At 39.1% G+C, this 14,823-nt stretch overlaps 1 protein-coding gene across 3 annotated transcripts in view; it reads right to left on the reverse strand.

The window, feature by feature from the left end:
* LOC120545505 (splicing factor SWAP) overlaps positions 1-14,823 on the reverse strand; it is a 59,044-nt gene that overhangs the window by 11,604 nt on the left and 32,617 nt on the right. For all 3 annotated transcript variants that reach the window (XM_039779889.1, XM_039779888.1, XM_039779890.1), the window contains exons 14-16: positions 11,257-11,453; positions 1,782-2,125; positions 114-245 (exon numbers count right to left, since the gene is read on the reverse strand). In XM_039779889.1, coding sequence (XP_039635823.1) covers positions 114-245; positions 1,782-2,125; positions 11,257-11,453 — 673 coding nt within the window. The remainder of the gene's footprint in view (positions 1-113; positions 246-1,781; positions 2,126-11,256; positions 11,454-14,823) is intronic.

Consider the following 14,823-nt stretch of genomic DNA (forward strand, 5'->3'; position numbering starts at 1 on the left):
CCTTGACAGGTGTAATGAGTATTGCTTTCAGTCATAAAATAAACACAGCTGTACGCGGAGACGCGTGATTCTTTGTCTCACCACAGACTAATGACACCTGCTGCTAGATTTACCTGGATCTGGAATGCCCCCTGGGCAGGCTGCAGCTGCTGCTGGGATGATGGCGCTCCCGCTCTCTCTCTTCACGTCTCCTCTCCGATGAGGGGCCCCTCCTGTCCCTTCTCCCCGGGGAGTGTGAGCGGGATCTGGCCAGACAGGAGGACAAAGAAAGTGTAAGATGGGGAGAAGCCATTCAATCACACAAGGCGGAGCATGGTAGATGAGGGGATGCATTGGAAATGAAGAGCAAGAACAGAGGAGGGTGAAAAGAGAGTGATAAGACAGTGACAGAGGTATTGCGCAAGAGGAAGAACTAAAGCAAGCCATCAGGATGGTCTTTCAAGGGACTTGAAACCCAGACTAGCCGGTGAGGGCTTGAGTCAGGTTTGAAGTGATTCTATTAGACCACTGGATGACATCAACGTGGCACAATTCCCATTAGTTAAGTGCAACTGGGCCACAGGACAAAACAATATTTACAATTACTTATTACATATTATATCACATGGACTCTAAATATGTAAATACTGTTTTTCTAAACTAGTCTGAAAAGAAATCAGTATTAAATATTTATGGACAAGATAAGAGATTAATTCACTTCTCAGATTTTTTTTGCATATAGAGTAGGACTAGATTAACTCTGTGCACTGGCTAGTATGCAGAGCATGCATGTCATTTACAGACATGAAATAGCAAGGTTAGAGAAGGAAATTATACCCAAAACTAATAACACAGCCAGAAAGGAAAGGACAGCCAAGTTAATGTCAGCCTGTGTTGGGGTGGCTAAACAAAGCTGCCTGGTCAATATTTGCCTCTTTGACGGTTAAACGGCACAAAGAAAGTTCAACTCTGCCTTTGATCACTTCCTCTCAACCTCTCCCTCTTGAGTTAATTCTTTAAATGTTCTTTCTCATACATTCTTTTATTTCTACCTTTTTCTTCATCTTTTACCCCTGCAACTGTTTATTTCATTCACTTCACATTTACCCTTTTTTATCCTATGAAAAGAGAAAGACATAGAGAGACAGAATTATACATTATTTTCTGTTAATATGAAGGTGGGTGCAATGTGCCAAGCATTAAAGGTTCAGCTGAAGTGATTCATCATCATGTTCTCAGCCTGTTACATTAAATGTCTGATACCGTTAACAGTAGCTGTACCAATCACAGCTTCTCCAACTGCGTAAGTATCTATCCAGAATAGAATTGTTTCTTGACTAATCCCTGTAATTTGCATTGCATAAACCCTGATAATACGCAGAATATGGACGGCATGTGTTGGTCTTTTCCCAGTTACAAAACAAGTTCAAAGAAGGCACATCAGTTCAGAGCTTTACTGTCCCACAAAAGGAATTTCTTTCTGCAGCAAAAGCAGCATACAACAACGCAATAGAAGACATTACAAGTGCTCCTACAGAGGTGCTGTGTCTGTAGTGAGTGGCAGTAGAGGCCAATAAAGACCTGAGCTGAACAACTACAAGGAGCACTCTTTTATCCTAAAAGACTCAATGCTCTTGCTGAATCAGAAAAGTTAACATGACGTATTGATACAGTGAGAACATGCATGTATAATCCCATTGCAGCACCTTGAATCAAGATCAAATTGATTTGTTGGATACTTAAGAGATTCCCAGCCCGGGCCACTGACAGTTTTGAATGAGTACACGGCCAAGGTGTCTTACCGAGACCTGCCGGCTCTCCTGTAGGCACTGGGGAGGGAGTGTTTGCTCTTCGACCTGGACCTCGACTTCGATCTTGACCTCCTCTTGTGTTTTTTCTTCTTTTTGTCTTTGTCCCGCCCTTTGTTCCTGTCTCTCTCTCTATCCCTATCTCTGTCTCTGTCTCTGTCTCGGTCTCTTGCTGCTCCTCTGGAGGTAGTATGGGAGGATGAGGAGGATGGGGCCTCCCTGCTGCGATAGGCTCCTTTGTTCTCCACGGCGGGTCTTTGATCCTTAAGATACGCAGGTGCTGCAGAGGACACTTGAGGAGGGGCAGGGTCAGACAGGACAGAAAGGGCTTCTTGCATCTAGAAACAAAACGTAGCAAGAATAGAACAGAGAGCAAAAATATCAGTGAAGGCATTGTTTCGACAAACACATTTGGACACTTTAATTGGCTTAAATAAAAAAATGTATTGATTATATTATACTGTATAATAACAGTCAGTCTCCATCTTTGACATTGGGGACATTGAATGAATTCCCAAATGCTCAATCTCTCTGTACATCTGTGGAAAATCAATATGGGGGCCCGTCTACTTCCTGAGATGCAGGTGATGCACAAGGTTGGCTGTGTATGAAGATTTATTTATGCAATACCCCCGTGTCCATCCTTATCAATGCTACAGGGTAATACAACTCAGATGGTTTTGGAAGAATAAAAAAAAAATAACATTGATTTTACTCGATATGAGTGTAAGGATAACCAGCTTTCACAGAGAAGCTGGGGAATACTTACAGTTCTCTGGTAGAGAATATAACTGTTTGCTTTTCTTATCCTCTTATGGGATTTTTTATTCATTTGGGTGCTCCTTCTAATCCTGTATTTGTGAAATATAAATATGTATTTACATACATACTGGTTAATATGTTTAACAGAATAAATTATAAAAACATTATATGTGCTTCATTTTTTCTCAATATCGAGCAGTATAGATGGAACAAAAGAAGGTGGTGGAAAAAATGTACATCAGGAGATTTTTTTAAAGAGGGTAAATATGTGCACTAAAGGAGGCATGGGATCAGAACTGGCTGGCTCAGGCAAAGTCTAAGTCCCTTACTCTCTTGGGAAATTATTACTCATATTCTTACCTCAAAAAAAGAAAACCCTTACTCAGCTGATTAAAAAGTGTGGGTTGCACAACACAGTGAGGCCCTCTGGCTTCACGCTGAGTTACAACTGTCAGCAGCAAAGTGCCTCTAATTACACCAGTGTGGGTCTGTCTGCTCATGTTAGATTGGCCTGCTGTTGGAGTCACTGAAAAGACGGCTTCAGGCCATCAGTGGATTAAACATGAACACTAAATCTTCCAAGGTCAGATTTTATCTTCCAGGGTTAGGTCTGAGATTGCTCCTGCAGTCTAAGCAGTCCACCCATGTTACATATGTATGCATTCATGGTACTAAAAGGGCATTTAGATAAAGAAAGACATCAAATGGCATATTTTATATGCTAACTAACATAAATGATGTGACTGCCCGGAGTGATAAGTGATGAACAAGAAAGACAGAAAGGATATGAATGTGTGCCGTGACTTCAATCTCTCCAATTCAATCACTCCACCTCTGACACCATCTGCTAAAATTGGTAGGAAATGGGTGGAACATAAAAAGAGAGACGGGGGGGAATAGAAATAAGTAGAGAGGTAAAGAATGATAATGGAAGAAGATGAAAGTAGGAAGCAAATGTAAAGAAGTACAGAGAGGGAAAAAAAGAGAGAGGGAAAAAAAAAAGAGAGAGAGAGAGAGAGAGAGAGAGAGAGAGAGAGAGAGAGAGAGAGAGAGAGAGAGAGAGAGAGAGAGAGAGCTCACGACAGAAGACAATCAATAAGTGTCTAAAAACAGGCAGGAAAGAGAGAGAGGAAGAATATTCATTACACCTTTCTGTTAGCACACTATCTAATGTCTGGGCTAAAGGACAGATAATTAAATGATATAAAGTGAGGTTTGGTTTAAAATTAGGACTGACATATGGGAAGCTTATCCCAACACCAGGATGAGAAAATATCTCCTCTCTCACACCTGCTCTGGCAAGATATGGAAGTTTGGACAGTAAGAGGGGGAACAATAAAAAGTTATAGTCCTGGGATGGGAGAGGAGAAACTGAGGAGAGGAGGAACACACAGAAGTAACACTCTCTCAATATAGAAGAAAATAATAATAATAATAATAATAATAATAATAAAAGTAATAATAATTTATAAGAAGTAATTTAAATTAACTACTAATAACTGCAGCTCCTACTTCTACCAGAGTCCCTTTTACCTAAAAGTCAGGACGGCATTCTTACTAGGTCGAACTTGGCCACATTTTCGTATCACTTTCAACACAGATTAAACAGCACAGGGCACACAGCACCACAGGCTGAAACATTCATAGAGAGAGACTGAACACATATATTTTGGCTTGATTAAAAACACAGTTATAAATGTATCACTTCATTATTATCCCCCATGCTCAAAGAAAAACAAAATCCATTTAATAACTATGAAACTATGAAAATAATTTTACATTGTGTGTGTGTGTGTGTGTGTGTGTGTGTGTGTGTGTGTGGGGGGAGAGATTCTTTCTCATATTAAATCTAACAAACAACAGCTCATACAGTCACACTTATAATTAAACCAGCATTTCCTCTATATTTTCAGTTTACATACAGCACATGAATAAATAGGAATAAACAACTTAACTTTACTCTTTTTTAGTATATATATTTCATGCTTGTCCACTGTCTGACATCCTTGAATAGGCTAGGCAGCAGAAAATCTCTATCTAGTTAATAAGGAAATTGATGGGAAAATGTATTAAGAGATTTACTGTGAGAAGCAGGCTAGCCTTCTACATGCTCACAATGGCAATTAATTAAGGCTTCGACTGCAAAATACGTTTTAAAACCCATCACTGAAGGCAGCCTGTGAGGGAGCTGAGAACACTCATATTCCTTCATATCATTATTCTCCAATTCATTGCTATTCTCAGCGCTGCCACCGCTTCCATACAGAGTACTGGGGCTCTTTGCGTAACTATCCTGTCATGTCTGAATGAACACTTCAGAAACATTTGTGTGAAAGTCACCTATGCCTGACTGACCAACGAGTATACGGTACATTTAAAAGGTCCAATATTCAATATATTTACTGTAATAAATAAAAAAATTACCCCGATGCGTCATCAGATATTAAGGAAAATGCCAAGTTGAAATACTATCTTTTCTGACAACAATGTCAAAACCTGATGCCTTCATTATCCATAATGCAAGAGATCCAGGTGTGCTCGTAGTGGGTAATGTAGCCTGGAGCCTCAAGCAGAGATGAGGAGAGTTTTTTCAAACTTCACACCCCCAAATTTGTGATTAATTTCAAACTTCTTCAGGCCCAACAGACGTTGACTCAACTGACATCACTTGAGGCAATTTATCAGATTTCGCTCAGCTCCCTCTGGAGCCACAAAAGGCGTTATACAACTTTTCCTTTACATATGCAGTTGGACCCAATGCCTGTAAGCAGTGTAAAATCGGTGGAATTCTCCTTTACGACTCTGCCAAATGTACACCGTATTGGTCTGTTGGAAACCCTGTAGGGGTAAACAATAGTTGTGCCACCTTCAACACATCATGATGAGCCAAAATGTACTAAGACACAGCAAAGTCACATCACTAAAAGAGTTACTTGCAAATGCAAAACGGTCTAGGCCTGTAAAGCATATTCTCCGTTTTCTGTTCACTCATGACAGCTTACTCTACCACAGTGCTGTTGCATAAACAACATGATGAGCACTAAGGGGGACATGGCGAGCTTACATCAACTGATCCAAGCCAGCGCATTTTGCCAACTCTATAAAGACATGGCATCAGCATTCACATTCATCCTCAAACCTACAGTATCGAAAACCCGGGCATACTACACGACTGAACCCATCCTGTTTTGGGACCTTTCAAAATACAGCATCAACTAACAAAATGCTGTCCATCGACTCGTGCCATCTGACTGAATCAAGGAGTAAAAACAACAACAAACATTGTACTCCAAGAAATTGCTTTTAATGTTATTGTCCATGTTACTGTCCATTTCACATACATATGCACTCCCATCTGTCCTGATGGAAAATCTCTTTTTAACGTGGACTGTCCAATGTTTACCAATTACAAATGTTAATTAGATCAAAATTGATTTTATTCCTCTGTAAGTAGTCCTTTAGGACATATAGTAGGGCTGAACTTGAAGATACAAGGTATATTATTGTACTATTCTACTAATACATTAGCTAAATAAAGACATGTTTTTCATTTTCATCTCATTTCACTGGAACACATAGCCTACATGAAAGAGCAGTTTTTTGGTTGCATGTCTCCAATGTTGTTATTATTATAGTGATTTATTGCTTGTCTATAGTGATTAACACAAAAGATAGAACACAAGACTGCTGGAAAAAAAACCTATCAGATTATTTTCCCATATCATTCATCCCTAACATACAGTACTTTGTAGACGGCACCAACCAACACAAGTTCACAATCTCTAACTGCATTCTACATACAATTCAACTAGAAAATCCATTTATTCATTAGTAGGCCAATGACCTGGATTTTGGTAGTTCCTTCAGAGTACGCACGCTCTGATGGCCAATGCAGAAGTCACCGAACATCTGGAGAAGAGTGACAGAGCTGGCGCAATAGTGACAGGACCCTGCCCACTGCCACCTGGCCCAACCGGCAATAGGCCAGTTAGCCATGCATCAGTTGGGCTCACATGAGGAGCTGACATGAAACATCCATCAAATGGACAGGCCATCTACACATCAAATGACCACCACTGAGTCTTATTTACACTATAAAGTATTCTAGCCTTTTTTGTCTGTGTTTAATATGACCGACAAAAGAAAGGCTTTTAAAATAAAGCAATCCAATAAAACTCAACAGAAAATAATGTTAAAACAGAGATACCCTGCATTATCTCTGGGGTACCAAAACAGAGAACAGGGAAGTTGGTGGATGGAAGATTGATTCAACTAGTACAGTGCCTGTTCAAATTGTGGTATGTTTACATTTGCCAAAGAAATCTTGGTATATGGTACTTTCTTGATAATTACTGAAACAAGTTTCAGCTAATATTAAACTATACTATAATGCCCCAAAAAATGTTTGGTTGGCAATTAATTATTTTAAAACATAATTAAACAAAAAAACAATGGTCCAATCAGTATAAAAAGTCACCTGTCGCAGCTAAACATTTTGTTTCATATTACACCTACAACATTTAGGCGTTAAGAAAACTCACATGAACACACTATCGGATGAAATCAAAGAGATGACAAAAGAACGCTTTTAAGATTTTGGGGAAAGATTCAACCCTCTGCCTCTGAGTCAGTCTTTGTTTAAAACAGTACATGATGAGTCAAGGAAAAGATACTAGGCTTCATTATGTAAAGTGATAAACGTGTTCAGCATACAAATCCCACCTCCCTTTTTAACAATTATTGATTGGAATTGCCGCCATAGTCGCTCAATGGCGTTTTAAGCCCCCAACGTCGACTTCAAGGCAGCGCTGCGTCCGTCAACTTCAAGGCACCTAACCCTAAGGCAAATTGCCTGGAAGATGACGTTGGGGGCTTAAAACACCAAACATAGCCCAGGCTATGTTTTAGCTCATAGATATTCCCTCAGCTACCAGACATTCATCTCTTAAACTATGATTGCATGGTTACATAAACTGAAAACTGCCATTAATACAGCCGCCCACAGACAGGTTCCAACAGCTGTAGGTGCCTGCGACTTCATTTGCACATAATCAATAATGAACGATAGAAAAGACAGAACACATTATGCCATCTGGTATCAACAGGTTTTAAATTCTACATGGAGATAAAGATTAAGGCTGTTTTAGTATGGGGTTACTGAGTCAGCTGTAGTAAATATGATATTCTATTTACTGAACTTTTACTATGACCAAAGACTTCTACAACAGAAGAACAGAAATGTAATAATGTAATTGTACTGGAAAAGAATGTAGCTTATGTATCCACTACGACTGTAATCTTTCTAACTTGAATTATCCAACTACATGTTACAAAAAAGCCAAATGTTCACCCAAACTATTTATATTGTTGATGTTCAAGAATGTTAGAACAAAATGTTGTGATTGTTGCGGCACAAAAACCTCAAACTTGTGAAAATTAAACAGCACAGAGTTGTAGGCTATGCAAAATGTGCAGGGAGACATGTCAATGTGGGTTGACAAGTCTGAAGTCTGTATGCATGTCGGTTCAAAATATTTTTTCAGACGATGTGCTAAAATTGTATAATGAAATGTTTCTGCATATTGAGGTGAATAGTGGGCCTGCCAACCTTGACAAATAAAAATGAACCATTAATGCCAGCTGAATATCAAGAGGCAGTTTATAATGGATTAAATAAATGCAAATGTGCAATCAATGGAAACCAGGGTGGTATTTTAGGTAGAAGATTTAACAAACTCTGAGTCTAACCCTGATGTCTGAGTTGATTTACCCTGAGATGGGAAACTCTGAGTTTGCGGTTGCAGAACAGCTGATATGAGTTGGTTCAATCAACTCTGAGTAGGTTCATGCGCGTGCACCACCACAATAAAAAGGCAGCATGAATGGAGCCATGATTCTACGATTCACCATGGTAACAACCACAAACAAACGGGTCGGCGGAAATACTCATGCGCACATACAGCGAGTTAAAAAAAAGCAACACAGCGGCTGCTGCAAAAGAGAGAGAATTTGCGTGGGAGAAAATTTCTGCTAGAGTACATGCGTATATTCCAATATAGTGTATATCATATTTAATCATAAGTATAGCCTAATATTACTGGTGAAATGGTATTGAACCTATAATCTATTTCATTTAGGTGCAATCCTGCGGGCGAAAAAGTCCTAGTCCTACTAATCCCATTCTGAGGCTGCAGCACCATCATTATCATAATTATAATCCATAATCTTTTATTTCAAAGGGTTTACATCATTCACCTGCAATACTGTGGAACTCCTTTTAAAAACGTTTATAACACGTTTCAGAGCAAGTCACACTCTTCTGACGGCGCTTTGCTACAGTGGCTTTACTAATATGCTCCGCATCACCAATGTTGTAAAGACAAATGCCGATGGCAAAAAAACTTAATGCACAAATAATCTGCTGGGATGTAAGAGCATAGATGGGTGACGTTAGTGATATGAAGATGGATAAGGTTATGTAGGCTACATAACTGATCGACTGGGAAGAAAAACGATACCGCTCAAATAGGAAGTTATCTGAAAATTAAAATGTCGGCGCTTCAATATCCTCTCCCGACGTATGTTTAACTCTCTGAGAAGTAAAGCAGCTTCTTCATCAATGGGATCGTAGACAAAAGGAAATGCCATGTTTTGAAAAGTAAAATGTTTTATAGTCTGCCTAACATGGTTAATAAACCAAAATATATTTGTTTTATTTAGGGCGATAACAAACTGCGCTAAAATGTGCCTGATCCAGACTGAATGAATGAGGAAATGAGAGAGCGCTGTCTCAGAGGGAGGAGACTGAGACAAACTCAAGGTTTCCTGAAGAAAACCTGCTGGCGACCAGGTTAGGTTCACAGGCTCCGTTACCATAGTAACTGACTCTGAGGTGAAGTTACCTCTCTTTCTGAAACAGAAAACCCAGAGTTTCCCTCATCTCAGGGTTAACAAACTCAGAGTTTTCACTAAACCTGCTTTCTGAAATACCACCCATGTCTACATAAGTTCAACTTAATTTCAATGGAATAACACACAACAATCTTCTATGACATATCATACACTTCATTTTTCCACTTGGCCAAACACCTTGGAAAAGCAGCTCTTGTAGACAAAGAAGCTTTCTTCTAACATTACCCGCTACTCTTCTTTTTATTCCAATGACAAATTATTGCAGTTAGTTCATTAAGTGAACTCACAACACCTAGCAGCAACGAGTCTCCCTTTACATGACATAAGTGATATTAGAGGCCTAAAATGATGTATACCTTGACACGATGTCCCACACTGTAATCAAACATGAAGCTATTTGGTATTGTCTCAACGTCACATACAGTACGACTCTTAAATGTTAGTAATGGAAAGAATAACAATGGAACAATATTTTAGATAAGACTTTGCATTGGCCAGGTGTGAAACAACCAATCCAGTGGAGCTGCTCAGTGGCCAGCAGATCAGACTGTGGTTGTACTGGGCAGCTTCCAGGTATGAATGTGGAACTGTGTGAATGTGATCAGGGCGGTCCTGCAAAAGAGAGGCTGCCTCTCAGTGAACCTCCCCTGAATAAATAAAGGTTAAAAAAAAAAAAAACTCTTAAGAATTGTATATGCACATGTACAGTACAGGCCAAACGTTTGGACACACCTTCTCATTCAATGTGTTTCCTTTATTTTCATGACTAATTACACTGTAGATTCTCACTGCAGGCATCAAAACTATGAATGAACACATATGGAATTATGTCCTTAACAAAAAATGTGAAATAACTGAAAACATGTCTTATATTTTAGATTCCTCAAAGTAGCCACCCTTTGCTTTTTTTGATAACTCTGCAAACCCTTGGTGTTCTCTCAATGAGCTTCATGAGGTAGTCACCTGAAATGGTTTTCACTTCACAGGTGTGCTTTGTCAGGGTTAATTAGTGGAATTTTTTCCCTTATTAATAAAAAAAGCAAAGGGTGGCGACTTTGAAGAATCTAAAATATAAGACATGTTTTCAGTTATTTCACAGTTTTTTGTTAAGTACATAATTCCATATGTGTTCATTCATAGTTTTGATGCCTTCAGTGAGAATCTAAAATGTAAATAGTCCTAAAAAAAAATAAAAGGAAACGCATTGAATGAGAAAGTGTGTCCATACTTTTGGCCTGTACTGTATATTAGTTGCTCATTGCATCAGGGGCCAAGATATTTTATCCATAGAAAGAGGCGTTTTCAACAATAGGACTGTAGTGTTATCACAATATACTTTAACAGAGTTATACACACTTTCTGTACAGTGTCAAGTTACACCCTCTCTAGGCCGTGATTGATCAATGCAACTTCAGACTTCCATGCTTATAACGGCTGAATATTATATCTTGCTAAATGATGTCTGTATTTTAAATGAATGCAGACATTTGGTCTGAAGAGATTAATAGGGAGCTACAGTAATGGGAAAGACATTAAATTCATACATTTTCATTACAGCATTATTTCATTTATACTGTTTTAGCTCTGGAGAAAACGCAGTAAAATATGCTGTGCCTGTTCCAACATGAGACTTGACTCTTCAGTGGAACTTGGGACTTGCTTGATATTTGGGTTCAAACCCTTTTTATTTACTCTTTATGTTTTGAGCCAGGGTTATTTGGTTAAGCCTCTAGTTTGAAACAGACCCATGAACACATGACAAATACGGATCCATCTTTACAAGCCATTCACCTACCTCAAGATGTACAGTTGAGTCTAGCTCAGCTCTCTTGGCCTCAGGCTCCCCAGTGAAGGGGCTGCGGAGGGTCTGTAGGAAGAGCGCTGCCTTCCTCTTCCTTTCCGCTTGTAGCTGTTTCTCCTTGGACTCCTTAGATGCCTGGGCCAGCTTCTCCCTGGCTGCAGCTGCTAGACGGTCCTCCAGTTTCTGCTTGGCTGAGGGCAGGGAGATGAGAGGGTAAAAAAAGGTGAGAGATGTTTAGCCAAAGATGAAAACAATTATAGTCATTGTCCCCTTTCTGTTTTTGCTGTTATAATGCTATGAGGGAGGAGAAAATGATTGAAAAGACGGAGAGAAGGGGGGAAAGAGTGGTTTGCTCTGCTTTTCACTCATCCAGCTTTTTCCTCCTGACCACAATGGTCTTTGGAAGGCATATAACTAAAAGAGAGAGAAGAGAGGGAGAAAAGACACAAATGGAGGCATAGAGAGTGAAACATGAGAATGTGAGAAACAAAAAAAATATCAGAGACAGACGAGACGAAAAGTGAAAGACAGACGTAAACATAAAAGGATGTTGAGAGTTATTTTCCTCTGTTATGGTCACATCTAACTAAGGTGATATGATCAGCATTTTTCTGAGTTTCCAGCTGCTGTGGATTGACAAAGTTCCTGCTCTAAATGATAAGGCCTGACTAAGTCTCTGGCGGTGGGTAATTTACATGCAATTCAAGGTTTATACAGAAACTGCAAAGTAGGAGGGAACATGTGGGTGGAGAAGAGGAGACAGACATCGGAGAAAATATTCACGGTTTTGAGAGATGAGGAGATGAAGTGACAGAGACAGGTGGGGGATAGATAGGTAAGGAGAACACAAGAATGAGATGGGTCGCAGAGGGAAACCGGATGAGTGTGACAGACAAAACATGGCAAGGCAGTGAAGAATAAAGCAAATGCTTGCGGAAAACAAGTTGTTTAAGTTATGCAACCGCTGGGGCTACTGTTATATCTTCAGGGTTAAAAATAGGCTAGCTGCCAAGGCAAATCTTATTTGACTATAGTGTGAACAATAGTCAAGGAAGGCAGAATCCAGAAGGACAATCTTGGTTGACTTTTTTTGTCCAGTATAAAATATATTGTATGAAATAGTGATAAGTCAATTTCATTAATCATTTTAATAAACAACAAATAACAATTAAGCAACCGATCAAAAAGTGATCGACAAATTGATAATTAATATAATCATTAGTTAAACATGCAATACCAGTTATTTTTGGCCATATGGGGACAGAGGAAACAAGTTGTGAACACAACATTGCAATATCGTCACCACCAATAGTCATTCTCCATTTAGCTCTATTTTTGGCTCCTGAGATAAATATATGGCTTTTTTGCTGCTCAATGCTCCATTACGTTCACCAGCTAGTTGCTAATTGTGTCCGCCTGCTGTTTGATGTTAAACAGGGAGCGTACAATGGATTTTTAGAGCTTTTTCACTGAATACAGCGGCCTAAAACCACATGGTGTTATAGATAGATAGATAGATAGAGTGATAGAGTGATAGAGTAGATAGGCCGAGAGCCATATTTTTAGCCGTCAAAATGCTAAGAACGGTTTCGAGACCAAACCAGCACTCGAAATGCCTTAGTCTAAAAAGGGTATATGAGAGTGAACCCACACAGCAAAGTTGTGGGTTGGATAGCTATTCAATAAGCTGAAACTTGCTGTAAAGCTTCGTAAAGCCGAGGGGAGCTTCAGATTCTGGTGATAATTCTCTGTAGGTCCATCGTCTTTCACATTTTAATTGTTTTCACATCGTCATTTGTAATATCCAATGATAGTCTTTGTGAGTCCCTATATTAATGGATTACTGAAAGCATATCTATATTGACACCTAACATCATCCCTGAATAGAATGTCTACATTGATTTAAGGTATTCTGGCATTTTAAGTCTTCTACCACCACTATGAAACCACTGGGAAATGTGTGCTGCGACCTAAACGATTCATGTACTTATCACTAGAAACCGCATTTAGTGTGTGTGGCTGTTTTCGAGACCATCAATACAGATTAGCGTTCTGCTGTCTGTCTCTGATTCTCCTGCTATCTGATCAAGTTAGGCCTGCTGACTGACAGCCACTTTGCCACACTGCAAAGCCAATTCAGTTCGCTATTTATTAAGCTTTTCCAGCCGCTTTCTCTGGCCGTCTGTCAGCTCAGAAAGAGAACAAAACACTCAGAGATTGTTCCACTGAACCTAAAACGGGACCTGTCAGGCCGCTTGATGCTGAAAAGTATTTAATAAGCCTTTCCAGCTTCTACTTAGCAGATATCCTTCTGGTCTAAGGGAGATTCCTACATTTTTGCTCTGTCCTCCAAGATCTCATGAAAGTGTTGTAGGAATTATTGTAGCACAAGCTATTTCAGGTTACTCTATGGCCAGACAAAAACATAAAATACAGAAATGTCTTATGTGAAACAACACAAACTGTTCTAACTTTATTAATTACTTAATATTGTACATGATAAAGTATTAACACTACTACTACTACTACTAAATTCACTAAGATGATTTTGGTGGTGTACAGTTCACTAGGCTGAAATTCTTTTGACAATACAGACAAAATGAGACTATAAGAAATAAAAAAAAATAAAAAAAAGTATTTTAGCTTTCATGGAGAAGGCTTTGAGAAGCAGACCTCTCGGCGCCTGCTCAAGTAATCATTGAGTCATTAGTATTGATCGAGTCACACAGACAGATGATGGTTATTTTGTGAGATGACGGTACAAATCTTACTTTTCCCAGCAGGCTTGTGCGTCTATCTAACAGGTAAGGTCAAATGGATTATTGATAATCACAATTGCATTGGCATCTGCTGGTTGTCAGTTTTTGTTTGACAGAGATAGTATAACAAGTATAACAAGACGCAATGAATCAACTTTAGTACAACAGCAACCAGCTTCCAGTAGAGAAACCTTACTTTAAATTAATAGCCAGTGATACATTAGAAGATATAAATATGTTAGAAATGTGACTCTAACCTTGAAAATAAATTGCATGAGGGAAGTTTTTTTTTTCTCAGTCCCTTAAGCGGGAACTTTCTGGAAAAATGGTTTCTCATTAGATCAGCTGAATTAGATTTGTTATTATATTTAAATGCTATAGGTCCTATAAAAATCCTGCAAGCAGAGCGTAAACCACTTGCAGGACAAAGAATGCTTTGTGTGCGTGTATGCGTTGATGTACAGTAGACAAAAATGTGTTTCTGAGTGCAATGTCACTGATGCATTTCTTCAGGTTAAGACGGAGTATTGCCAGTATATCATATTGCATAACCATGACTGAACAAAAGGGAGAGACAAAAATAGATATATCTCCATTAGGCCTTTGGAGAGATATATGACTGTTGTTTGCTGTACAACACTGCTTGTGTCTTACTGCAGGGTACACCCTGTTGAGAGAATGTATAATTCAGACTCAATGGATTTATTCATCACCACTCTTCCCCTCTTGTTTTTCCTGCAATTCCAACCCTCCCTGAAACTAACAGCATGCCAGTGGGTGTGACGGAGATGTCTTTGTAAGC

Source organism: Perca fluviatilis, chromosome 17 (assembly GCF_010015445.1).
Source record: "Perca fluviatilis chromosome 17, GENO_Pfluv_1.0, whole genome shotgun sequence".
NCBI classification, from domain to species: domain Eukaryota; kingdom Metazoa; phylum Chordata; class Actinopteri; order Perciformes; family Percidae; genus Perca; species Perca fluviatilis.